This window comes from Calidris pugnax, unplaced genomic scaffold (genome assembly GCF_001431845.1).
Source record: "Calidris pugnax isolate Ruff unplaced genomic scaffold, ASM143184v1 scaffold178, whole genome shotgun sequence".
NCBI classification, from domain to species: domain Eukaryota; kingdom Metazoa; phylum Chordata; class Aves; order Charadriiformes; family Scolopacidae; genus Calidris; species Calidris pugnax.
In genome coordinates this window covers 211,776-239,703 of record NW_015090986.1, presented here as the reverse complement: position 1 = coordinate 239,703, position 27,928 = coordinate 211,776, and the positions used below count along the sequence as shown (strand labels likewise).

Genomic DNA, 27,928 nt, shown 5'->3' with positions numbered 1-27,928 from the left:
AATGGAATTTATTACTCTCTATCTCGCATGGATATTTGGTAGGAAATTGGAGCTACAAAATGAAGAGTCATGGAAGTTTAAAAAAATCCAAGAGACAGGACAGATGTGCTGTGATTAGTCCTGTACTCTGGCTCACCTTGGGTTAGATAAATAACTGAATGTGTGCCGTCAGCAAGACATGCTATTTACAGACTTGGAAGGAAATTTGGCTTGCAGTCCTCTCATTGGAAGTCAGAGATGGTGGAAAAAAAAAAGGGGTTTTGCTCACTTTTAGTACTTTAAATCTCAAAGCAGTGAGTTATTTTAAATCACCGTCTCAATCTTGGATTATTTCAATTGAGACTTAGAAGGCCACTTTTTCTTAGAAATGACAATATATTTATGAGGATACATTATACTTTACCAGTACATTAGACTATGTAGTAAATGCGAGCAGTCCTGTCTGTGTATAAAATTAATTTCTTCCCCTCAAATTTCACACCTGTCAAACATTAATTTGATTCTGAAAAATCCATACAAACTTCACCTGCAAAACTAAACAAAATCCTTTTCTGGTACAATGCCAGAAAATAAAAGAAATTTGTAAGAAAACAGAGCAAGACAAAGCTGACAGTGTGTATATAAAACTGAGTCTAAGCAGATGAGAACAGTCAAAAGCCTTTTATTTAATCATTCTGCTATTTTTGACATGCTGTCTAGTGATAAACCACATGAGCATTCCCTTGCATTAAGAAAAAAAAGTCAAATAAAAATCCAAGAGAGGGGAAGAAAGTACAGTCCAGCGCTGGAAGGAATCACATATGTGATTTTGAGGATGGTGTTCACATGCATGTAAAATATCCAACAAATGGCTTTTCCAGTGTCAGCAAGGGTAATTACCTTTTTGAAGTTGTGTAACATTTTCCTTCTGAGAGTTCCCTTCTTTGCTTAGAGAATATTCACAGGCAGATTTTCACTTAGTCATTTTTGGACATTGGTATGCTAAGTGAGACACAAGCACTGGTGGTGACTGCTACCTCCAGGTGGTCTGTGCTACAGAAAAAAATGCTGATTAGCCTGGATTTCGTTGATGTGTTGGCAGCACCAAGGCTCTGGTTGGGCTAGTGGCTGACAAGGGACAATGTTAGTTCCGGTCCTGTAGCACAGTGTTGCGGCTTCCCTGAAATTGTGAAGCCCTAGTCTGTATGGTTCATGCAGAAATCCCAGTGTGACCTTTTTCTTTCATTACACATGACAAGAAACATTTTTAAAACTCTGTATTCTGCACTGAAGAGACCCAAAAAGTTGAGTTTTGGTTGCCACTTCTTCCTGCAGCAAGCAGAAGCTCATGAGCTCATTTTTTTCTTTTGGGGCTGCGTGGAAGGTTTTCATACCAACCCCTTTCCCTGCATCCCAAAAGTCCTAAAATAGTCCAAGTGATGGTTTCCTGGTACTGCTGATCTGCTGATACAGGGAGATGTGTTGGGGAAGCAGTCTGCCTGCCCAGATTTTGTCTGAGCACCCCCACTGACCATCACATCGCATCTCATTTTCTTAAATTAAACCATCACAGTGAGATGTCCTGCACTGAATCCATGGAGAACAGGGGCCCAGGGGCTGCTACAAACAGCACATCAGACAGATGTTTTTGGTGGCTATATTCCCCAGACCCATGAAGTTTTGCACAAAAATGTGCATTTTCATGCAGGTCGGTGCCAATCATAACTCCAAGTGCCACCGATTTCCGTGCAGGATGGAGAGTTTCTTGAATCCCTTGAGATCTTTTTTTGCTCTTTTATAGAGGCATGAGCTTCATGCATTCACAAATACTGCACTCTTCAGGGGCTGCAAATCATCGTATCAGTTTGGAAGGTCCCTTCTGAGAAGAAGGAACCACAGTTTATACTCCAGCACCATAAAACTCCCTTTGACCATAAAAAGATGACATGAAATAGCACTGTGAGGAGAGAAGGAGTCAGTTAACAACACATTACAGTAAGGAGCAGCCAAGGAGTGTGCCTGAGAGCTTTCAAGAGCATTGGCCAGAGCCCCCCTGGGTAAGTGCTGGCACAGTTTCCCAGAGTCAACAGAGGTCTGTGGCTTTTGCCAGGGGAAGATCTGGTCCCTGGCTCGCATTCATCGAAGAGGAGCCCAGGACCTGTGAGTCTTAGCAAAACCTTCCCATTAGCAATAACTGGAATGGTATTTCATTTCTAGTACCTGTCTTAATAACCAGAGCTGAGCAAAAGGGCAGATACCAGGGCTTTTTAAAATTATTTTTCTAAGAAAATCATTATATGTGGGTAAATTTATTTGACTTAAGTAACGGACAAGAAACATGGCTTAGACTCAGACAGCACATTAATCACTGAAAATCTGACTTTCAGAAAAATCAAGTAATTGGTTGTAGTGATTTGCTGTCAGAGGTCTGAGTTCCAGCTTTGCTGGTAAAGGATGGCTCTCTGTGAGTGTTCAGGCAAATCATATTTTATTCAGTCATTTAAGAGAAACAAATAAGTGTTTCTCTTCAGTCATAGGTGCTTCAGCATTTCATAGGCAGTGGAAGACAGGTACCATAAACTCTGTTATTCCTGCTGGGCTGGGATGGTGACTGGAAGATCGTGGGCTGTCCTTGGACTTTGTGTTACACCCAAAGCGAACATAAATTATCTCTTTACAAAACTGTGAAAAAGGACTAAGTCTGGAAATCATGGCAAAGTGTATGCTGAGCAAGTGTCTGCAGGGAGGCCATCCTCTCTTACTCAAGATTTCGGTATGTGTCCCACAGAAAGGCAAATAAAAATAAAGTGCATTTACACCATGTTGCCATAAATCTTCTCTCCATGTGAATTACAGCGAAACTGCGCGCAGCTACCGAGCTGCTTCCTTCATACACTTGCGCTGCAGATGGGCTCTGTCTGTGCATGCTTTGGCAGACAAACCTGGCCCCCATTTCAATTTTATATAGAGTTTAAGAAAAAACTAAGTTTGGGTTTTTTTTTTTAAGGTACCTTTTTGGCTTGCTTTTTTTAGCTAATTATCTTTTGTAAGTTAATTGCTGTGTTTTATTTTATTCGCATTTTTGCTGCACTGTGTATTTCTCAAAGTCAGGGTGATCAAAAAGAAACTCTGGGCAGGCACAATAAGGAGCCCTTTTAACAAAGACCCCTTTGTGCAATTAAACACTGCCCTGCCATGCCTTTTGCTGACTCAGGTCTTCAAGGTATAGCACAAGTCCTTCTGAGTTCATGTTATGACGTTGTCTGAAGAAATCTGGTTTTTGTTGGTGTTTTTTTTAATATTTTTTCGCAACAGGAAATAGCCTTTTTGATTAAATACATTTGCTTGACTGTATTATCATTCTTTTCTATCAGCACCGACCTTGGAGAATGGTGTCGATGCATTTAAGCCCAGATAAAATGTTCAGCAGCACTCGTGCCCCCTAAGCCACAACTCTTCTGACACTTGGGTCAGAAATAGCATGTCAGAGAGGGGGGATCTGACCTGCCTGACCACCTACGGAGCTGCCGCATCTTCCAGGGAAGCGACCTCAGGCATCAGCTGAGCTATGGAAACCGTCCATGCGTGCGCTCCCACCCCTGATGAATGGGAGTTAAAGTGCCACTGCTTGAATTACCTCTGTTGGGGTGGAGCCATCCTGGAGGCTGACTGTCTCTCTGAACCCCAGCGTTGTAGGGATAAAGCAAGGGTAATATTTTATCGTAAGAACTCACTTTCTGACTCAACATAAGGTATTCTGTGTCTGCTTTGCTCCTAGGAGGCAAGTGTTTCCTGGAGTAGACTCTCTTTCTTCTTTTGACATCTTTAGCAAGAGCTTCTTTAACATACCATGTCCATCTGAAACCAGTATAAAGCTTTTCTTTTTTCCTTCCCTTCACTTTTCCCCTTTGCCTTCCCTTTTTTCACTCATGAAATGGCCATCATGTATCTTTTTCAACATAGTCACCAGGATAGAGTTTTGGAGTTGCCTCTTTGCTGAAGTCAACCAAAAACCTCGAAAAGCAGCTCCAAGCCAGCCGTTGTCCCGAGTCACTGACATCTTACTGCAGCGGGTTAATTATCACTTAAAATGTTTATCCTGTTATTGTTTGCATTTCCAAAGCATTTCAGCTGCTGTAAGACCCTAAATCACTCCCTTCCCTCTTGCACAGAGGTATTTTCTCAGTTCAGCAGTGTCCCTGCGCAGAACGGGAGGTGGGCTGGGGGCAATGGCAGCCCTGCACCAGGTGGAAACAATTATGGGGAAAAAAACATGGTCCTCACTGGATGAGTTACTGCTGATAGCTGCCAGATAAGCTAACTTAATAAAGTGGTGGCTTAATTAAGCCACATTCCTTGCATCTTGCCTTTCGTCCTGCCTGTCTGGGGCGATGCTATCATGCAGCTACTGCTTTGCAAGGTGGGGTGGGGGTTGCTGTGCTGGGGGACCGCTGTGGGGTGGGAGCAGGTGATGTGACATGGGAGGCCTCCCAGAACACTCAGCTCCCCTCTCAATCTGCAAGGTGGTGGGCCACAAAAGCCTGCAACAAAGGCAGATCCACTGCTTGCCTGGTCATAGATGTGTTTATTGGTATCAGAGGTTTGACCCTAAGTCCCATCTTCTGACATTCAGTGGTCCAAGAGCAACTTGGCCTCTGGAGAAGAGAGGAATAGCTCAACATCTCCCTGCTTCCCCTGCACTGCTTGCCTGGTCATAGATGTGTTTATTGGTATCAGAGGTTTGACCCTAAGTCCCATCTTCTGATATTCAGTGGTCCAGGAGCAACTTTTGGCCTCTGGAGCAGAGGGGAGTAGCTCAACATCTCCCTGCTTCTCCTGCAGCTACCTGTCAGAAAAAAAAAAGGGTGACTTTGCTTTGAGAGAGTCCTGTGATCACTGTGGATTTTCTTACAGGTAACACAAAAGTTAGACATTGCAGTCATCAAAATCACAGCGCCCAAAACCCTCTGTGAATTTGGGCTTCTGCATGCTCATGAGTGAAGATCGCATGAGAATCAGAAGTTGCTGATATATTTTTAATAGTTCAAGCACCCCATTAAAAGCTGTAAGAAAAACATCTGCCAGAAGTTTCTCCTTTTGGAAACCGGATTTAAAATGTAACGAATCAACTTTACTTCCCTGTGGATCCAGGTTTAAGTGGCTGAACTTATTACGGAGCCATGTATTAGTTGGTGTTCGATGCGTGCTCACATGTACAGCCGCGTAGCAACCGCCTTGCTGAAAGTTATTCAATAGCTAAAATTATCAGCGGGGACCCCCTCTTATCTCTCACTATGTATAACGAGATCGCTGCTGTGCAACGTTGATTAGACATGTCAACCTGGAGCTGGATGTCTGAAAATGAGTATTGCTATTAAAATGCCTTTGCTAATGATCAACTCATGTGTCCATCATTTTGACAGATTTCTCTTTAGGAATGTAGAGAGCTAAAGCATGCAGGGATCCCAGGGTTGCGATGCAATGTTCAGAGAAACGGGTATTGTCGTATCGTATTTCCTGTGCATTAACCCTAAAGTAGCAGTTTCCCTGGCAAAATCTTGCTGAAGCTTGCTGTTGAGTACAGGCTACACTAATACAGAGATCTGTAATCTTGAATTGGGAACCGATTGTCAAGGGGAATTGGTTTCTGGAGGGTAAAACTGAAAGCAAGGCATCCATCCTCCGAACCACTTCTTTTTGGTGTGACTTAGTGCTTTCATGATGGGAAAATTCATCAAAAATTAAAGGGGAGACTGAAAACAAGGAAGTATTTTCTCAAAAACATCACATCCCCCTGTGGAACTCATTGTTGCAAGGTGCCTTTGAAGCTACGGATTTCAGGAGGGGCTTGGATATCTGCCAGGGCTTTAACTGGAGCAACCCCCAGCAAGGTTCCCTAGGGCTGTCCTTGCTTCAGGGTGCCAGGGCAGAGTTTAATGGACATAACTCAGTGTGTGGCTGTGGTAAAGGTGTTTGACAAGTGGTTTGGCTATTAGGACAATCCAGGAAGGCAGATAAAACCACAGTTTTGCCACAGGAAAGCCAACAAGTCAGCCAAAAGCCATGACTGACCAAGTTGAGAGGAGAGAGGCAGCTCCTGCAATGTTCCCAGCAGGTGAGCAGGCTGTGCTGGCTGAGGTTCGCATCTGCTGCCACAAGCTGCTCCAAGGGTGGCAGTCAGGTGGGAATTCCCAGGGAGAAGGGCAGAAATGATGAAAGCTGCTGGTCCCTCTCTGGTTAATTCTGGTTGGCACAACCCCGCAGGTCAGCATCCCATGGCAGGGGTGCCCCCCTCTCCTTTCCCATCTCCTAGCACTCTCTCAAGCTGGGCCGTGTCTTCTTCTGAAGAGCAGCTAGAAACAAGCCTTTATCAGCCTCCCTTCTTCCACAGACAGGAGGAGATGAATGTGCACTTGGAAAGCCATCAGCAGGGCTTGCAGCATATGAGCAGCCTGCCCGATGCACCTTTGAACTCATTCCTCCTGCATTTGTTTGTCTTGCAGATAAAACTTCACAGCACTGTTTGGAGAAAAGTCTAATGAGGGACCACTGTTTGCATAACAAAGCAAGGCTTCCTCTTCAGATGTTCAACCTTCATTAAGCATAATTTATATTCCAGCTAATCTTTGGAAGAGGGTAAAATATGGAGCCAAAGTTTGTTTTTATATAGTTTGGAGTAATGCATTGTTTGTTTTAAGTGGTCAGTTGCAATTGATAGTTGATTTAAATTCAACATAATGATGATTTGTGGTGGCTGTGTGTTGTCTAGGGGCGTGTTGTGTCATTAACTGCCATGGCTTTAGCACTCTTCTGCGTCAGTTATTGAATTAAAGGATAAGACCAAATGGATGGTTTCCCAGTTTTGCAGATATTTCAGCATATCCACAAGGCATGAAAAAATGCAAATTTGTAAAATATAGGGGTTTTTTTCCCCTCAGACTCATGTAAACTTGGTAAAATAGTGCACTGAACAGCAGTTTGCTTCTCTTGTGGCAGTACTGGTAGCCACAACCCTGGGATCCCTCAAAGGTCACCAGGTCCCTACAGTGAGTAGCTCTGAGGGTGATATGGGACACAGCCATTTGTAGAGGCTCCTCAGCACTGCTGGGAGTCCTGGTGACATGCTGTGATTTGCTGCCTAGAAAACAAACAAACAGGTATAGATTAATGTCTAAATGTCATTACAGGCCAGTGTGTAAGAAACATTAATTTCTCAGCACTCAGACTTTGTTTGTATCATAGGCACATAAAAAGTGTCTGATCCTATTGTCTCTTCTCAGCAACTTTATCCCCCTGCCTGTATAAGATACTCTCCCTTGCTCCAGTTGAAATACTCAATATGTCACTTACCACTTTCTGGGTTTATTAAAAGATGATAAATGATTGATAACATTTATCTTGCATGTACACCTCACTGAGACTCACCCCTTTCTGCAAGTTTACCGTGTAATATCAGATGTTTGAAAACACCCTTCACCATATCATGAAAATTATGACCCGAGTTATGTGTATGGACACCACCAAGGTGTGCTGAATCCTTTCAGTATTGCAGAATCACCGAATCACATGGGGTTGGAAGGGACCTCTGGAGATCATCTAGTCCAACCCACCTGCCAAAGCAGGTCCACCCAGAGTAGGTTGCACAGAAATGTGTCCAGGAGGGTTTGGAATGTCTCCAGAGAAGGAGACTTCACCACCTCTCTGGGCAGCCTCTTCCAGGGCTCTGCCACTCTCACAGGAAAGAAGTTCCTCCTCATGTTGAGATGGAACTTCCCCTGTTCCAGTTTGTGCCTGTTTCCTCTTGTCCTGTCACTGGGCACCACTGAAAAAGGACTGGCCCCATCCTCCTGACACCCACCCTTGAAGTTTTTATAGGTGTTGATCAGATCCCCCCTCAGCCTTCTCTTCTCCAGACTAAAAAGACCCACCCTCTTCCTGATGCCCCCCAGGATGCCCTTGGCCTTCTTGGCCACCAGGCCTATTGCTGGCTCCTGGGCATCCTGTTGTCCACCAGGACTCCCAGGTCTTTCTCCTCAGAGCTGCAAGGTCAGCTGCTCCTCAGCTCAAGGGAGCAGGGTTTTCAGAAATGACTCGTGATGTTGCGTGGGTCAGCGTTGGGGTACCCAGCCCGGCTTCTCAGCTGGCTGGCCATGCTGTCATTTAAAATGCCTCAAGGATGGAGTGGTGAATTTCCGTGTTGCGTTCTTTAATGCTAAGATATTTCAAACTGCAAAGCTCAGGGTTCTCATCTTGTTTGGTTCACCACATCCATGATCTACCCATGACTGTTTTTAAAAGCAGCACCAACCTTCAGAGAACATATTTATTTATTAATTTATTTATTTTATTGTTTTTCAGGAAAAAATGCTGTAAGGGTTATAAGTTTGTTCTTGGACAGTGCATCCCTGAAGGTATGTGATTTCACTGTTCTTATCCCTCATGTCCCTGTGCTTTTGTCTTTCCCTGTTTGCCCTGTTCTCTGCATTGCTGATTTGGAAAAGCATCCTGACATAACCACAGGCTTGGCCGTATCTCATGTGTCCGTGGGGTGAACTGTTTCCAAGAAATTGTTGGGAAAATAAAAAGATCAGCGTCTTCCAAAAGTTTCACTTAGCACGCCAAGCCTCGATCGTCCCCTAAGTAGCTGCATAGATCTTGTACCATCACCTGCTGCAAACAGAGCGACGCATTCATAGAATCACATAATGGTTCAGGTTGGAAAGGACCTTAAAGATCATCAGGTTCCACCCCCCTGCCATGGGCAGGGACATCTCCCACTAGACCAGATTGCTCAAAGCCCCACTCAGCCTGGTCTTGAGCACTTCCAGGGATGGGGTATCTTGCCTAGATACGTAGGAGGTCTCCGTGCATCCAGGAGCACACCCTTCCTGGCTGGTGTCTTAGACCATGTACCCCTTGCATCTGGCACAGCCAATTTGGCTTGTAAGTGCACAGGGAGCGGGTGACTTGTGAGTTAGTCCTGCCTTTAGTTACCTATTTCCCAAAGACATCCGTGAGGGGAGAGCATCACCAAACGGCATCTCTCATCATCGCCTCTCCTCGTTGTGGGCATGGCTTCCTTGTCACCAGGGGCAGAGGGAGACAGGGAATTACTTGGGGTGGTTCACACACTAGTGGAAAGGGACAGATACACTTCACAAAGGCAGTACTGGGGTCCCAGTTCTCAGAGGTTGCTGCAATGAGGTCTCACCTGGGAAAAGGGTGACCTCTGGCTGCCTTAATCCAGGGGGAGGCCTCTGCTGAGTCTACCCAGCCCATGGCTGCACTGAGCAGTAGCAATGTGACTTTTCCAATCACTCTCACTGCTTTGCCCGATTCAGATAAAACTGGCCCTGAAGTTATAGAAGAGGAACTGCCAGGCAGAAGCAAATGGCCAGAGGTGAAAAGCCAATAAACCTTGTTTGATCCAAAAAGCAGGTTTAAAAATCGGTTTACGGTAACACATCCTTCTATTTGATGACATATGGAAAGCCTCAAGCTGACCTGAGAGTCTTCCCAGTTTGGGAGGGTGATGTTTTGAAAAGAAAAGTGACAAATTAACATACTGGAGAGAGTCAGCTGGTTTTTGAGTTACGGTCTCCAGCCAGCAGGGATTATAACCCCAACTCTGGTCCTGCTGCTCTTTTTTAAGTTGTATCTATGCTGCTGGCTGAAAACACTAGAACACTAGTTGATAAATAAATAAATGATCGAAAAAAACCCCACGTCTTCTCGAAATGGGAATAGTGCGTTTCATGTCAGTTCGAGCCCCAGGGAGCTGGGTAGGGTTTGGGTGAAATCGATGCTCGCAAAGTGTTCCTCGTTCTGTGGTTTTGCAAAAAGTTTTTTCTTGGTGTGTGTGGCATGAGATCACAGCTCCAGAGCAAGACGGGCACTTGGAAGAGGCGGTTGTGCTGTATGCTACCAGGCAGTTGTGTGTGTGGGAGGCAGAAGCCCTGAATCCTTTCAGGGTGGAAAGAAGCCAGGACTCTACAGTCTGGCCTCCAGCTTTCCTATGGATTTTGACAATTTTATATGCTGATTATTCACTAAATATAATGGATACAGCAGAAGAAGTAAAAGGACCAAAAATAAAATGAGAACTATGACAATATATATTATTTTAGGCTTCTAATTTTAATCTGATGAAGTTTTAGGTGATTATGAAAGCAGCTTTTTTATTATGTACCCTGACTTCACTTAATCCTGTCTGTTAACTGCATCTCAGTAACCTGAGAGTTTCTGACGCTAATTGAATTTCTCTGCTGGCTGTGGCTTCTCTCCCTTTGTGTCTCCATTCCCCCTTTTTCAGCTTGATCTGTATTTCCCCTTGAACTTCAGAGACCACAGCAATTGCTATAACATCTGAGATGATCTTGGGCCATTGGTGTAGGGATGAGAAACATGATTCAGTGAAGCACTCATTTCACTTACTCTGTTACAAGACATCACTTGGCTCTTCACACATTGTTTTGGCATAATCTTGACAGAGTAGCTGTATGAAATGCATATCTCGGCACAGGCGCATAAATACATTACAGATGTGAGCTTATTAGAGCACATCTGCACCTTTTAATCCAGTGCTGGCAAGTCAAAGCCATGAGAAGTAGTTCCAGCCCTGTCTTCCCTGTGATTTAGCAGGGGCTGCAGGGAGAAGGGTTGGGAGAGGGGTAGACCCTTCCTTATCCACCCTCTTACTGGTGCCTCGGGAAGACACCGATCTTCTTCTTGGACATCTGTTATTTAAGCAGACTCTTTCCCAAAGGGTAGCATCTTTGTCCAGGTCCATCTTTGGTTTCTGTCCTGTTATTTCTTGTCTGCCCTTGAAAAGCAACAGAAATCAGTCCAGTCCACTATGAGTCCATGCCCCCAGCTTCTGCATTTCATTGTGGACTCACCTTCTTGTTCTGGATTTCAGTTGCAGGAGCTGAGAGCAATGATCCTCAGAAAAGAGCAAGAGGAGTTTGCTTTGCATGTCTGATTCTCCCTGTAGCATCTCTTTCTGCTTAATCTTTGACCTAGGAAGCAAGTCAAAAAAGAGCTTCTCACTCTTTTCTCCTGAACGGTCTCCTTCTTCTTTGCTTTCAAGACTCACAGCTCCAACCAGATCCTGTCTCATGGCATCACCAAGAGCAAAGCAGAGACAGATGTAGTCTGAAACAGCTGCTTTTGGAGAACACCTTCCCTACCACTAGTTTGTTACTTGAGTTTCTTAGCTGAGGATTAACTCAGAGCAAAATACTCTATGTCAGGCAAACACTAATGAGATCTGCTCTTTCCTCAGTAATGCTATTTCAGAAATTTCCTTGGTACAGCTTTACATGCTGTATTGTCATTCCTGAGTTCACTGAAATGTATGTAGAGACGTTCATTTTTCTGCTGCACATTTTTTGTATTTTCCTGAAGTCTGGAACAGCCTGATCCTCACCATATGGCTTTGAATTGTCCTCAAACCACATTTCTTAGGCTGGGCTGGCAGACAAGGGGCTTGAACAGGCAAGGGCATGAGCTTCCTTGGTTCTGCAGAGCATGTGGAGGTGGTGCAGCAGCTTCTGCCCAATTTCATCCCAGTTATGAGGACTGTTCCTGAGGGAGTCATGCTACCTGGCGCCCTGAGGCGCCAAAGCCCCGAGGATGGACAGCTCTGTGATGTGGCATCTGCCCACAGCCATTGTGTGATTTGGGTCAACTGTGTGGGAACCACTAGCAAGGAGATTTCCTCCTCCTGGACCCTTTCCTAGCTCTCTATGAAAGTAAACAAAGCAATAGTCTTGATGGAGCTCTGCTAAGGTGGGTGTTAAAACCCTATTTAAAGACTAATTATATGAAATATGGCGAAAGAGAGACAATTAAAAAGCACTAGTGTTGTTTAGTCTAGAAAAAAGGAGGCTGAGGGGAGAAGTGATAACAGTTTTTAGGTATGTGAAAACTTGCTGCAAGTGGGGAAGCAAACTGTTCTTCATGGCCAAGAGGAAGAGGACAAAAATAATGGGCTTAAATGGCTATAAAGGGAGTTTGGATTAGATATGAGTAAAAAGCTTTTTATCTGCAAGAATTTTTAATCACAGGACTAGACTGCATGGTGGGGCATCTCCATCACTCAGGGATTTCTAGGTACAGGCTAGATGAATGTCTATTAGTAAAGGTTTATGCATAGCCAGTCCTGCTTGTGGTTAAGACGGTCCCTTCCAGTGCTGATTTTTAGGATTTTATTAGGGCATATGTATTCTTGGAAGCGCAGGGAGGACAGAGCCACTCTGAGTAGGCTGAACGTGGCACAGGCCAAACCCAGCATCTGCGTGGGCACGCTGGCTGGGGTGCAGGCACTTTCACCTCAGCGCTGGGCATAGTAGCCTGTTCTCCATCTGATTTTATTACTGTTATTAATGAAAACTGCAACCGTGCCCAGGAAAAACACTGTTAATGCTTTATATTTGGGAATATTTAGTAGTGCCAAATGTAACGGGAGTTTACAGCCCCAGCATCACCTACGAAACCCAAACTAGCCCCCAGGCTGGCAGTGTTTGAAGGCCAGGGCTGTGTTTTTCTTCCACGCTTGTGCAAGTCCCTGCACTGTTCGACCCTGGTTGGTGCTGGGGGTCCTCGCACTGCCATTCCCCACCACTTGGAGAGTTAAAATCAACACAGTTGTGAAATAAGTAGGAAAGAAAGGATGCCTGCTATTCAGAAGGTGACAAGCACAAGGGAGGAAGTGCTTGGCACCGTTACAATCGTGTTTTTTGGTCTGGGGGGCTCTGGCGTGACATACAGCAGCTTGTTTAGTCTCATTTGGTGCTTTTCTGTGCCTTGGCACTCTGTCACTTCTACGCCCAGTGCTACACATGTGCTGTGTATACTTTGTATAGCAGATGGTTTCACTTGGTTTATCATCTATTAGTTCATTTCAATTGTTTGGAAAAATCATCCTACCCAGAGATGTCTGCTAGTCATTAGTGCGAGTCAATAATGAATTTGGGGTTTAATTATTTTGTGCTGTATATATGGAAGCACAGCGTATTGCTGGCAACTCAGACAAAACACTTAGGTTTGGTTTAGTTGTATTTTGTCTGGAGCAGGGACTGTATATTTCTGCTGTGCCCCAGCATACAGTCACTGGAGGGTCACAGTGACAACCACATGGATGCTGGATGATGTTTCCTGTGCAATGCTCACAGAAACTGCCACTTGCTTTGACGTAAAACCCAACCTTCAGTGGGGTCCACCTGAGCTGTTTTGGAGGCTGGATGCTGCTGCAGCTCCTGTCTTCTCCCAGCAAATGGTCCCATGGTGCTGCACTCATGGCTGGGGGCTGCCCATCACCCCCTGGCCCTGCCACCAGCCTGGTGCCAGGGGCAGGGATGGGGGTAGGACCCTGTTTCTCTCTGGTGTCCATTCCCTGGGCTGCAGCTCCACTGCCATGCAGCAGTGAAATCAGAAGCAGATTCACCCTCCTTTGGGTTTCAAACACGGACTTCAGACAGACTTCTGGGATTTCACTGAGAAGCCCGGCCAGCAACTTACCATACCCTAATCTTCACATTGCTATTATTAAGAGTGATGATGGTTTTGTAACAATGTGTTCTTTGCTAGAAGGGTTATATCAGGCTTTGAACAATTATTGTTTTATTTTAATTAACTTTTCTTCATGATATACTTTCTGACCAGATTTGGCAGTTAGCCTCACAGTGTTTCACAGCATTTTGCTTAGGAAACATTGCTATCAGCATTTAAAAATTTGAGGGAGAAAACAGCAAAGAGTTTTTAGGTAATTTAATGTTTCTGTGAGGAGAATTCTTAGATTCTGCAAACTGGGAAAGTGCCCCTTGCTTAAAATCCAACTTTAAGAAATAGTCTAACTCACGTAAAGCTGTAATTAGCAATTAGAATTTTACTGTAATTCTTCGCTTATGTGTCATTGAATGTTTTATTTCTTCCATCCTCAAAACCGATGTAATTTGACTTTATTACTCGTCGGAGAGGTGAAGTGTTTCCTGTGTTAGGATCATCCAGCTAACTGACTGCCATTGGTGTTTTCCTAACCACGCTTTTCTCTCCCCAGACTATGATGTCTGTGCCGAAGCGCCTTGCGAACAGCAGTGCACAGATAACTTCGGTCGAGTCCTGTGCACTTGCTACCCTGGGTACCGCTACGACCGGGAGAGGCACAGGAACAGAGAGAAACCTTATTGCCTGGGTGGGTAGAAGCACACCTTGAGCTCACCTCTGGTCAATCCTGCTCCCTCGGGTCTTTTAGGAGTCGGTTTAGATCTGAAGTTTTTCTTTCTTTCTCTTTACTGTTAGAGAATAATGTGGTGTTTAACTCTGTGAGGGATCGGTTCCCAGAACTAAGAGATCTAAATCCCCCTGGAAGTATTAGGAGGTAGTACCTAAACCAAGACATACGCACCCAAACACTTTGAAGTCTTAGGCTGATGTAATTTTCTCTTTATTAATTCCTCCTGCAGGTTTTGAGTCATATCCGGGATTTTGGCCTGAGATGAGTGACACGGCTCTAACAGTAACTAACTCTTGAAGCACTATAACCGTGCCTAATTATGAAAATAAATCCTTGGGTTTTGACTCAGATGGCCAGTATCTGACTCAGGATTGATCACTTACATGTGGTGCTTGTGTGGCTAGTCCCCCCCACCCGATTCCACTGTCCAGCCCTGTGTGGTTTGCTGTGCCAGGGAGCCAGGATTTGCAGGGTAGAGCTTTGCTTGGAAGCTTTTCAGTGCAAAGGAACAGTCACCTGGTGTTCACTGATAACATGCCAGGCGTGTTAATAGTAACAGTGCAGTTTGCACAGAGCTCCAGCCCAAAGCTGTGCTGCAGGTACTCATTTATTTAACCACAAAATCTCCTGGTACCTTTCAAGGATGTCTTTTATTGTATTTGAGGTCTGAAACCTCCAGCTGCGGGACATTTTCAGCTCTTGCTCCTCTCCAGATATCGACGAGTGTGCCACCAGCAACGGGACGCTGTGCTCCCAGATCTGTGTCAACACCATGGGCAGCTACAGGTGTGAGTGTCACGAAGGCTACACCCGGGAGGCGGACGGCAAGACGTGCACCAAAGGAGATAAAGGTATATGCTGGTGGGGGTGTGCAGGTCCTGGGCCAAAGTGCTGTCTAAAATGTTGGTCTGTTGTAACGAGGAGCTGCTCCCTATGCTACACTTGAGGCTGAGGGTCTGGCGGTGGGATGTAGGTGATGCCCCTGGAGACCCCAAGTTGTTGACTGGGGGCCCAAGCGCCAGTGGGGGAATCCTACCTCATGCTCTCCTCCTCTCCGGTTTGTGAGCTGCACATATGTGTCAGTAAATCAGTAGTCACATCTATAAAGAAAGAGCATAAGTACATTGAAGGATGTGGAAAGCATCTTCCCCTGGATAGGCAGAATGGCTGGTTGGTGAAACTTGCTGTTACAGCTGAGGTTAGACCATTTCTCCTTGAGCCAACTGCTAAAAACCATATTTTCCTCCCATACCAACCTGGATTATACCTACTTTGGAGTCCAGAGCTCAGGAGATATAGGGAAAAAAATACCAGATGCTGACCCTTATATACCTTCATTAATTTCATCTGTTAATTAAATTAATTTCAGTGAGTTTAATTTGTATTTACATGCCGACATCTGAGATTAGCAAATGGCCCTGGGTTGGGTGGTTGGTGCCTCTGGGCACTCAGAGGCTCAGAAAAGGTATGCCTGGGAATTCCACACACCTTCCAAGCATTGCTTAAATCAATTGCTAAATTATGTTGAGTAACACTGAATTCTGCTGATTTGCAATTAGTTTGTGTGTCTCATGACTGCGGTCAGATTGTTTTCTTTTTCTTAATGAAAGTAATAGGTGATGGGAAAGGGGTAAAAGTGAGGGCTTGTTCTCGCTTTTCACTGTCGGTTTCAAAGTACGTATATGTGCTGTGTATAAATGATTTTAAAGTTTTTGACCTCATCCCAGTTATTAAATTACAGCATTTAGAGTACTGCAGATTAAATACTGATACAACAATTAACAAAAAAAAAAAAACAACAACAACAACCTGTGCTCTGGAAAAAACCCTCTTTTGTTGAATGGTGACTTACCATAGGTTCGTCAACTAATGCCTGAACACATTTATCATTGGGTGATCTAAATCCCACTGGATGGCCAGAACAATTTATAATTTTGATTTTCCTCTGAAAATGTGTAACTGGAGCCACGCCATTAACTTTAATTGTTCCTTGTAGCTTTAAAATGTTTTTGTTTTTTTTTTTTTCTCTGTAAGTGAGTGGGGATCATAAAGGAATGAGGCATAACCTATATAATCCCTCTGCAAATAGTTTTTTAGTTAACTTTTCCTCCGGCTAATAGAAATTTCCTGAGAGGGTAATGCCCAAAGCATCCAGGACAACCAACCATTCAAAATATTCAAGGCTGTGGAAATAATTCTAGCATTTGAAAAACACTGATTTTACACTGAATGTACACTGCACATGAAAATGTCAGTTCCAGTACTTAATCTAAAATGAAACACCCGCCATCTCTCGTAACATTTCCCAAATTGTCTGTGTAAAGCAGAAAGGACACTTTCTGCTCTGTTACACTGCCATACTCCAAGTTAATGTTACTAATGGCCGGACTTCGGGTGCGAATGAAAGGGAAGTTGGCCATCGCTATTTCACAGGGCTGGTGTCTGTAACTCATCCCAAAGAAAATCACGATTTTCGTCACCCGCGAGGAACCGGCTGTATCAATGCACCACCCTGTGGTCAGCCCCAGCTCTGCACCGCCCCGGAGAGCACTGCATCCACGCTGGAATTCCTGCCTGATAAACAGATTATTTGCTTTTCATGCTAGCTGGAACACTTAAATTTGATTTTAAAATTCGGTGTGAGAGACACGAAAACACATGTATCTCTCTCCGGCTTTAACCATGTTGCATGTTTCCCTGGGGGATTATTATTCACTTTTCCATCATGCCATGCCTGAATCCAGTCACTTTTTTGTCTCTATAAGTGGGCTTGACTGAGAGCTTTGGGTTTGTGAGTGGGGCACAAGAATAGGGAGCATTTTTCCCGCATAGGCAGTCACGTTGCATTTGACGGAGACAATACAGCTACCCGCGCTGAAGTAGGCAAATGAAACCATCTCAGCAGGCTGAGATAATACCCAGATAATACAACACAGATGATCAACTCAACAGTCTCCATGCAAAGACCGCCCGCGGCACGGCTCCCCACAGAGCCCTCCCCCGCCAGCATCTCCTTCTCTTCCAGCATCAGCAAGACAAGAGTCTTCGAGCACATGCAAAGAAAACACACTGCTCCGCTGAGCAGTTCTCTTATCGACAGGCGCCGCGGGGCTCACCGGTGTCTCACCGAGATGAAAGGACCCCCGTCAGGACAGCAACGTCATGAGTGAGCTAGACTTCATGCTTTGGAAAGCCTTCACAAAATGGGGCTGGCTTAAGCCTTTTCCAAAATCATTTCGGTTTCTTGGTGCAGGTCTGTGCAATGGAAACAGGCTTTTCAAGTGCCTTGCTCAATGCTGGCCAAACTGACCCTGGTTAGGTGACCTTCGTATCTGCACTGCACGTGGGTGGCTCCATCTAATTGCTTCCTGCCCCCTCTGGCCTGTCCTAGGTGACTTCTGGCTTTATCCATGGTTTGTTCTGGCTTTATTCATAGTTTGGTCCTGATACAGGATGGGATGGGGGCAGAGCGAATGTTTGATGGATGACTCCTTCCCTGGGCAAATCATCACCTCTGTCTGGTATGAGTTAGGGGGATTCCACCTCCCTCCTGGGACAGAGCTCACGCTCGCTTATGTGACGCTGTTGGACTTCTTCCTCCGACAAGTCAATCCAACTGGATTTGCAGAAATCTCACTGGTATGATATTTCCCAAACATTAGCTGACCACCCCCGCCCCCAGCATTCATGTCCATGGATTGCTACAGCCCTGTTTTATCTACACTTGTCAGCCCCGTGTGCCACATCCTTCTGGAAGATAAATTGGATTTTATAATGAAACGTGAGGTCAAATTCACTGCTTCTTAATCTGCACTTAATTCCACTGATTCTAGTGGGATTGCATTAGGTTTCAAATAGCAGAGGCTCTGGCAGTTTCTCCCTATGACTGTATGTTGCTTTCAGCAATATTTCTTGACACAATGTGTGCATGTTATGAGGGAACTCATTTGGTAAGACAGCTATTAAAAGAAATTTTGCTTAATACTAGCACCAAACCCAAACTTTATTGGAGTTTAAAAAAAAAGAGGCATTTTTTTTCTAATGGCTCTACATATGTGCATCTGTAAATCCTGCACCGGTCCAAAAATGGACATGTCAAAGCACTGATTTTTTTTAAAGGAAACTGAAGAATTGGAGAGGGAGGAAGCGTTCTTTGAGGGAGCCACGATAGTGACTTGTGGTCAAGAGAAAACTTACGTTCTAGAAATATCAAGTGATGTCTTGATTACAGCATATCAATTCCTTGTTAAGGGAAAAAAAAAAAACCCAAAACTGAGTGCTGCAGATTTTTTGATCTATCAGAGAAAGAACTATGGACAAAGAGGCTTTGGAAGATGTCAAAGGCAAAATAATTGGCATTAGAAATAGAGCAGTGAGGAAGGAAACAAGCAGATGCTGCATATTCAGGTATCTCCACAAAAAAGCTGGAATCCTTCTCGAGGTGTTGTAGCCAAATAATCTTGGAGCCAGCATAGCTGGAATTTGTGAAATTCTATTATATGTTATGTAGAGCTCATTGTAAAACCCCAGGTGGCACCTTTTGGCCTTAAACCTTTAAGCCATCTGAACACTGTACAGAAAGCTGCTCAGGTATTACTAAGCTGTGTTCTATCAGAAAAGGACGGGAAGAGCAGCATGCTTATTGCCATGAAAATGATCAATAAAATAATAAAGGAGAATATTGTGGGTTATTGTTTGCAGACAACACCAAGCTGCGTGGTGTTGTGGATACACCAGAGGGATGGGATGTCATCCAAAAGGACCTGGACAGATTGGAGAGGTGGGCCCAGGTGAACCTCATGAGGTTCAACAAGAGCAAATGCAAGGTTCTGCACCTGGGCCGGAACAATCCTCGCCATCAATATAGACTAGGGGATGAGGTATTAGAAAGCAGCCCTGAGGAAAGGGACTTGGGGGTGCTGGTGGATGAGAAGCTGGACATGAGCAGGCAGTGTGCACTTGCAGCCCAGAAGGGCAATCACATCCTGGGCTGCATCAAAAGATGCATTGCTAGCCAGTCCAGAGAGGTGATTCTTTTGCTTTACTCTGCTCTGGTGAGACCTCACCTGGAGTATTGTGTGCAGGTCTGGAGCCCTCAATACAGGAAGGACATGGACCTGATGGAGCAGGTCCAGAGGAGGGCCACGAGGATGATCATAGGGTTAGAGCACCTCTGCTATGAGGACAGGCTGAGGGAGCTGGGGTTGTTCAGCCTGGAGAAGAAAAGGCTCCAGGGAGATCTAATAGTGGCCTTCCAGTAGCTGAAGGGGGCCTGCAGGAAGGCTGGGGAGAGGCTGTTTAGAAAGGCCTGCAGTGACAGGATGAGGGGAAATGGCTTCAAGCTGGAGGGGAGCAGATTTAGATTGGAGATTAGGAGGAAGTTCTTTACTGTGAGGGTGGTGGAGCACTGGAACAGGTTGCCCAGGGAGGTGGTTGAGGCCCCATCCCTGGAGATATTCTAGGTGAGGCTCAATGAGACCCTGGGCAACTTGGTCTAGTTGGGGGTGTCCCTGCTGACTGCGGGGAGGTCAGACTAGATGACCTTTGGAGGTCCCTTCCGGCCTGGACAATTCTATGACTCTACGATTCTGTGATTGTAATGCCAAAGAACTGCAGCTGTGGGAGCAGGCAGTTGATGAGTGGGGAAAATCCCCAATCTTCTGGTCAGCTCAGAGCTAATACCAATGTCTTATTGCTGCTGGTCATTCCAGCATCTTGCCCTTGCAGCCCTCACCTACCTGATTGGCAGACAAGAGAAATAAACCTTTCACAAAATCATAGAATACTGGGTTGGAAGGCATCTCATTGATTCTGGTTGGATCTGGTTGGATCTGGTCCAACCTCTCTTTGCAAAAGCACGGTCTGGACAAGAGGGCCCAGCACCCTGTCTAGACAAATCTTAAAAGTGTCCAATGTTGGGGAATCCAACACTTCCCTGGGGAGATTATTCCAGTTGTTGATTGTTCTCTGTGAAAAATTTTCCCCTTGTGTCTGACTGGAATCTTCCCTGGAGTAACTTGTCTTTTCCATGTGACTCCTTGTAAAAAGGGAGTCTCTATCTTTTTCGTAGCCACCCTTTAAATACTGGAATGTGGTGATAAGGTCTGCCCTAAGCTACCTTTTCTCAAGACTGAACAAACCCAATTCTCTCAGCCTTTCCCCACATGACAGGCTTCTCGGTCCTTTGATCATCTTGGTGGCCCTTCACTGGACCCTCTCCAGCCCATCCACACCTTTTTTGCATAGCGGGGACCAAAACTGAAGACAGTATTCCATGTGTGGCCTGACAAGCACTGAGTAGAGTGGGATAATGACTGCTTTATCTCTGCTGGTGATGCCTTTGTTGATGCAACCCAGCATCCTGTTGGCTTTTTTTTGCCACAGCAGCAGCACACCATTCACTCATATTAAGCTTGTTGTCCACCAGGACGCCCGGGTCCCTTTCCACAGAGCTGCTCCCCAGCCAGGTACATCCCAGCTTGTCCTGAATTGTCTTCTAAAAGCGAGCATACCTGATGTGGCATCATATCCAATGGACTAAAAGTACTGAAAATCAGTTTTTCCTAAATATGCGCAATGGTAGCCCATAGATGACCATCTGATGGGTGCAATGTTCCTTACATTGCACACTTACACCTTACACCTGCAAACATTTAATGTCAAGTACCACATGATATCTTTAGTATTAGAAAGTTCTAGTTTTATTTAAAATTATGCAGGTGTTTTCAAAATTAGTACACATTTCTGAAAAGATGAAGGACATTAACGTGTGTGTCCAAGTGAGAAGTATAATACAGTAGCTGCACACATTGTAGTTGATCCTTTTTGAAGACTGGGGCTTTAACCAGGAGCACCTGCAGAGTTTTTACCTTCTGGGGCATGCTCTGAATGGTCAGTGTTCAAATGTGTCCAATAGCCCTTGCAGGTAACATTGTGCAAGGCCACACATCATATGCAGGGCCTCAATACACTTGATGCTTCTCAACAACTATACGTGAAAGACAAAAACCTCACCTAGAGTTTGCCAGTGTGTGTTATCCTGTGTTTTGGAAACCACATTTCTCTTTAAGCCAACACCTGTTAAAACAGTGCTTGTTTGTTTGCGATGTAAAAGTGATTCACTGCGTATGAGAATGGGAAAAAGGACAAAAAATAACATTTGCGATTTCTCTTACAGTTTGCATCATTTAAAGGATTCCTGAAAATATCCCATTCATGTGTAGTATCAACAGGTGACCCTTTCTCTTGTGTGAATTTAAATCCCTCAATCCCCATCTCTGCTCAGGCCGATTCCATCAGATGGAGGAATAACCAGCGGTGATAAAAAGCAGTTTGTGCGAAGTGAATGAAATGACCATATTGTGAGGGATTTTACTGTAATTTATAGCATATGAAAATTTTCCCTTCAGGGGACTGTAAATCAATTCAAATGTATTGGGTTAGTCTACCCTACACACAAAGATAAAAGAAGGGGTGCAAACTTTTTCAGGTATTAAAAAAAGAAATTCTTTGGGGACTGTTAACTGGAAACAGCTGCTTTAAAAATGATCTCAGAGCTGTCGCTGCGAAGTTTCTCAGGCTTATATAGCAACTCACAGTCAAAGCATTAATAACGGCAAGATTCTCTCCTCCTTTCACAGTCTGGGGAAATATAACAACCTTCCAGTTGCTTTTGCAATCACTTTATTAATTTCTTTGCTTTGAATCTTTATATTTATATTGGGAACTGCTTTCTTTCAGCTGGGCTTCCTGAGAAATCTGAAAATGCGGCAAAATCAGGGACATGCTGTGCCTCTTGTAAGGAATTTCATCAAATAAAGCAGACGGTTTTACAGCTGAAGCAGAAGGTATGAACATTGATCATCATGTCTTTACCAGACCTGCATATTTTGTGACACCTGAGGTTAAATTTCAGTGTTTGGAGCCACTGCCATGTGGCTCTTGTGCCCATAAAGATGATGGCAACATGTTTTAAAATCATCCAGGAATGGCATCTCTCCCTTATGCTTCTGTATTGCTTGTCAGCAGATTGCTAACCAGGCTGGTGGAGCTGTGCTACCAGCCTCATGATAACACAGTCTGGCAAACACCCATCCCAGTCTGAGTCCAGGTTTCTTGGCAACCTGCATTGGCTGCAGCTTTTCATTCATTCTGAATACACAGGATTTTGGACTTGATCCACCTGTAGTGTATGGAAGTGCAAGACATTCTGCAGATGCAGGAACGTGGGAGAACATGATTTTGCATAAATGGGGTGCTGATAACAGGATTCTTGCCAAATAGGAGGTGTGTGGCTAGACAAAAACTTCACTAGCAGATATATTACCGTTGATTTTTTTTAAAAAAGAAAAACCCTCAGACCCAACCTTTTTTGTTTTCACCTGTGTCCTTGCAAGTAGAGAATAATGCGCTTAAATCTTCCACTGGCCTTTAACCTTAATCACTTTGGTATGTGTGGCCCATTCTTGTACTTGAGTAGGATTGAAATAACCCAGAGACCCAGCCCAGGATTTGGAGAGCCAAGTGCAGGGGTGCAGGTGTAACGCCTTTTCTGGTGACATCTCCTTCGAATAGTAAGGCTCTCTGAAATTGAAGTGTTCTGCAGGAATTTTCTCAGCAATGCACATTGACAGGCTGTAATTATTTCACCCAGGCTGCTCATTTAACTTCATTGTGTCAAAACACAATTTGATATATTCACTTGTTGAATTTAATGTTATTCATTCAATGTCATTTATACCAGGAAGAAAGAAATCTGCATCACTAAAATTATATACACCAAGGTTTGAAATACTCTTTACCACAAAAATCTCAAAATGTCATGTTTTCCTTCTGAATCAGCAGGAAGAAAAATGTGGAAGTGACAGAATTATATGGAAATTCTATTTTTCAAACAAATGGTAGCAAAGAGGTTAAAAAGAATGCATGATTTTGAGTAGCTGTTTGTCCAGCCATGGTCTGTGATGCTGAGCAGGCTCACACTGACCCCCAGGAAGGGTTCTGGGGTCATACTGTTGGCCAAGTTGTTTTGCTGCAAGAATTGATGGAAACCAATGGCCTGAATTAATGGAAAGTTTCCTGTGTCTTAACTTCCACTGTTTGGTGCCTGTGTTCAAAACACAGTCCTGGAAAAATAACACCATCGATACCCGTTGCTGGTATCGATGTGTGGGCACTGGTACAGTCGCTGTGGCCAGACCAAGCAGCTCATTCTTGCCTCACAGCTAAGATGGTCCCTAGCTTAAATTTTTCCCAAGTATCTTCCTAGTGGGACCTGGTCTATTTGGCATCCTCAGGGGGAGCCCGCTGGGTTGTGCCTCCCAGAGGCGGAGCTGGAAGAGATGGTCCCCTGGTACCCCCAGCATTTTTTACCCTACAGAGGGGAGAGCTTTTGTCCATGCTGAGTGGAGATCTGGCCTCATGCTGGTTCTCTGCCCAGGGAGGCATGAACCCTTGTGTTTCACCAGCTGCTCCTTGTGGCCAAGTTCTTCTGAGGAGGACATCTCTCAATATCTGTGGATGAAGCTGTTCTGTTTCGCACAGAAAAATTAATTTCTGTCTGCCAGAGAATGAGTCTTCGGTCTTGTGGTTTAGGCTTTCAGGTTTTGTGAACTTTATGCAAAATTATGTTTAGCAGAAGAGTCTGTGAAGGATCCAATCCAGCAAACCCTATGACTGGGAGCTGGGGTGTGCTTCTGGAAGTGGGAGGTGTGGTTTTGTGCCTCCTTAGGAAAGGACAGAGGTGAACTCAAGTCCTCCTACCTCTAGCGATGGCACCAGTATGTTTCTGGAGAATTGCAACATCCATTCAAGATCCAGGAGAGAGGAGTTCTAGGATCAGGAACGGAAAGTCCCCTTGCATGGTCATCATTGGGTGTACTGTCCCAATATAGTAGGGGGCTGTGGGCAGTCCTCCGTTGATCTCAGACCTTGCTGGAAGGAAGAAAAGTGGAAAGCTGAAAAACTGGGGGACAGATATCCAACATGCTGACACATAGCCAACAATTAAAAAAAAAAAAAAATCAAATAAGCTGGATCTTGTTACACAGATGTGCTTAAACATCTTAATTAGAAAGCCATGTTCCACATCACTCCTGTCAAGCACTGTCAGAGTCATCTAAACCACAGACCTCCTAGAAACTACCCAAAACTCTAGATGCAGCATGCAACACAACATATGGGAGTCTTGTTTCTAGTACTGTCTTCCTCTAAAATTTACCCTTGCTAATATTTGCACACACATGGAAAAAAAAAAATTTTTCCAAGGACCATTAAGATTTGGAGCTGTGGATGGAGAAAGCCAAGGTCAGTCTGGACCAGGATCCTGGTTCAGTTAAAAGGTGAAATAGAAATTAGGCCAGTGAGTATAGCCAATCCCTAAGAGGATGTGAGTCAACATCAAAAACACATGGTTTGGCTCCAGTATATATAACAACCATTTTCTGGCCAGAAGATATCAAAGAGCAGTGAGCTAGACCAGAGCCCGGGTATTTTGGCACTCCTAGTGTATGCCTCAAGTCCAGCTGACTCAGTGGGGAAGCATGTGTAGATGCTTTCACAGCAGCTATGTGATGATGGTTTTTTTTTAACTTACTAAGTTGTTACAACAGCCTTGCTGGCAGGAACAAGTCAATATTGAAGCAACAGAAAAGAATACACTTCCAAATCCTCTTCATGATGAGTCTTTGCCACTAAATGTGCCTTTTTACTCCAGCCTGGCCATTTGCAATATAACCTGAAGAGTATTCCTGGCAGGGACTATACACTAAGTGACATTTATTTATCAGCTGGCTTAGCAGTAGATCCCCAAAATAGGATCTGGCCAAAAATTTACGTACAAGCTCGAAAGAGGCTATCAATTTATCTGTCACTTAACTGTGGCCACCCCTAAGGAGAAACACTCATTGATGATACTAAAAAGATTCTCACAATTGCCTGAAAAATATAATGCTCTCAGGCAGTCACAGGATTTAACTCTCTCTGTGTCTCCATTTTGTGATGGCAATGTTGGCACTGCAGATCGATTTGTGTCACATAATGGAAGTTTTGCAGCATGATGGTCCTTGCAACCTTCCATTTGTATCCAGCCAGGACCCTGCTCTGGGCAAGGTAGACGCCCCTCCAGGAAATAAAACTTTGCAGTGTGCTGACCAGAGCAGGTCACTGGACCTTCCTTGTGCCGGTCCCTGGCCAATGTGGCTATGAGAGCCCCAGGTACTGGAAATCCCTCTTCAGCCCAGGTGTAAGGTGCTGTGACCCATGGAGTAGCCCTTTATCTTCAGCAGTCCTATGCTTGGGTCTGCGTTGCAATGGCTGGGATGTCAGCTAAGAAAGCTGCAGGCTCACTGGCAAACAAAGCAGATGTTTTCCCTTGGAAAACCAAAGATGAGAGTGCAAAGGACACACTGGTAGGTGTGCTGGATCCTCATTCTCTGCATGAGCTACTCTCATGGTAGTAAGCCCATAAACACCCCATTGGTCTTCAGTGAAGTGTATATTCAATTTGGGCAGATTAATTTTTAATGGATAATTAAATATCTGATGTAATGGATAATGACATTTTAAACTACAGTGTGCAGTTCTCCTTACATTCTCATTTACTTCAGCTTTGTCTCTCTATGCAGAGCAGATCCAGACATCTGTTGGGTTAAACAGTATGGTTACAAGGCCAGATACACAAAGGATTTGGAGCTGTCATTGAAACCTATGAAAAGTTAGGGCCTTGTGCAGCACCTGAGAACTTAAATATCTGAGCAAATATTGCCATGAGAAAGGGCAGCAAATGAATAGGGAAAACTTCAAATAAGGAAAAAGAGGTTTCTTGAGAAGATCCAAGTAGTTATGAGGCAAGTTTTTGACAGCGTGTTGCTGTGTCTCTCCTGAATTTCTCCTCCCCTGCATTTGGATTGACTTTCAGTATTTCCACAGTGACTTGAAAAGTGTACAGCCTTACACAGGCTTCACACAGGAAAATATTTTTTCTGATGATTTCAAGGATATGCTTAAACATTTTATGTTTTCCTGAAGTATTTAAATATACTGTTTGTCCACATGAAAGCTTAACCTAGAATGTAATTTATCCAGCTCAACAATGAAGGTCTTACAGTGATTTTTGCTTTTGGCAGGTTGCTTTGCTACCAAATAATGCTGCTGATCTTAGCAAGCAAATCACTGGTGAAAAGGTGCTTGCATCTAATGCATACATCCCTGGCCCCCCAGGCCAGCCTGGTCAACAAGGCCCTCCAGGTAAGATACAGCCCAGAATGTCCAATGTGGATGTCCAATAGTGCCATGAATAAAAATAATAAGCGTCAATCTTTCAGTGTGGTAGGATTTCAAGTGTTCCATATTCTGATTGTTATTATTATATTTGCATTTGTGCTAAATTAAAAAAACCTTTCAGGTCACTGCCACCTGTCTAACATCATCCATTGTGTCTTAGTTTCTGTGTGTTTCTTGGTGTACAAGCTGGGTTTGTCCTGTATGTGGTAAATGTCTCCCTCTCCCTGGAATAACTGGCCTGTTTCAGTTGTCATTTCCTGTATTTTAACTCTGCCTTAAAAAGCTCTCAATTTCATTTCAGGAATACCTGTTGCTTTAGCTCACTGTCATTACTAGAGCAGAAAATGTGCTTTCAGTTTGCAGGGCTTTGTGCCAACTGATTTATTTTTCCTCATCTGGTTTTGCAAGAATTCATTTATTGGTTTTATGTGTGTTCAAAGGAATCTGAAAAGAAAAGTAAAACTCCACTCACACCTTCTTTGCTAAGGTACACCTTGAAACAATGAGAAAACCAGAGAGTTCCTAAAGCCAGACACCTTGCAAGGTGCAGCCAGTGATGCTAAAAATTTTGCAAACTCTGTTGAACACAGATCTCATTTGGGGTTAATGACAAATCCAAGGAATTTTAGCATTGTGCTGGGTTGTGGGAACATTCTTACAGGGGAATAGAGAATGCTCCTTACGAGGTTTGATTTACTCTCCACTGAGAGAATGCTCCTTACGAGGTTTGATTTACTCTCCACTGAACTGTGTACTGTGTCCAGTTTTGGGCTCCCTACTATAAAAAAGACACTGAGGTGCTGGAGCGGGTCCAGAGAAGGGCAACAAAGATGGTGAGGGGTCTGGAGAATAAGTCTTATGAGGAGAGGCTGAGGGAGCTGGGGTTATTCAGCCTGGAGAAGAGGAGGCTGAGGGGAGACCTTATTGCTCTCTACAACTACCTGAAAGGAGGTTGTAGAGAAGTTGGGGGTTGGTTTCTTCTCCCAAGTCACAGGCAACAGGACAAGAGGAAATGGCCTCAAGTTACACCAGGGTAGGTTCAGGCTGGATATTAGGAAAAAAATTTTCACCGAAAGGGTTATCAGACATTGGAATGGGCTGCCCAGGGAGAGGGTTGAGGCACCATCCCTGGAGGTGTTCAAAAGACGGGTTGATGTAGTGCTGGGAGATATGGTTTAGTGATGGTGTTGCTTTTTGTTTGTTGTGTGGGTGTTTATTTTTGTCAAAATAAGATTGATGGTTGGACAAGATGATCTTTAAGGTCCCTTCCAACCTAGAAGATTCTGTGATTCTGTGTCATCATCCTCCTTCTTCCCTCCTTCCTCTTCCCCTCCACCTCCCTCTCCCATTTATGCCCAGTTTTGCAGCCTTGCTGTGGTTTTTGAGCCTTTATCTCGTTTTCCGGGACGTTTGTGTGAGATACGGTCTCGC

At 44.4% G+C, this 27,928-nt stretch overlaps 1 protein-coding gene across 1 annotated transcript in view; it reads left to right on the top strand.

Annotated features, from left to right (window-relative positions):
* LOC106894883 (collagen and calcium-binding EGF domain-containing protein 1-like) overlaps nt 1-27,928 on the top strand; it is a 182,315-nt gene that overhangs the window by 150,709 nt on the left and 3,678 nt on the right. The window contains exons 6-10 of the mRNA XM_014953874.1: nt 8,338-8,390; nt 14,039-14,173; nt 14,929-15,066; nt 21,956-22,062; nt 26,341-26,461. Of these exons, the coding sequence (XP_014809360.1) occupies nt 8,338-8,390; nt 14,039-14,173; nt 14,929-15,066; nt 21,956-22,062; nt 26,341-26,461 (554 nt within the window). The remainder of the gene's footprint in view (nt 1-8,337; nt 8,391-14,038; nt 14,174-14,928; nt 15,067-21,955; nt 22,063-26,340; nt 26,462-27,928) is intronic.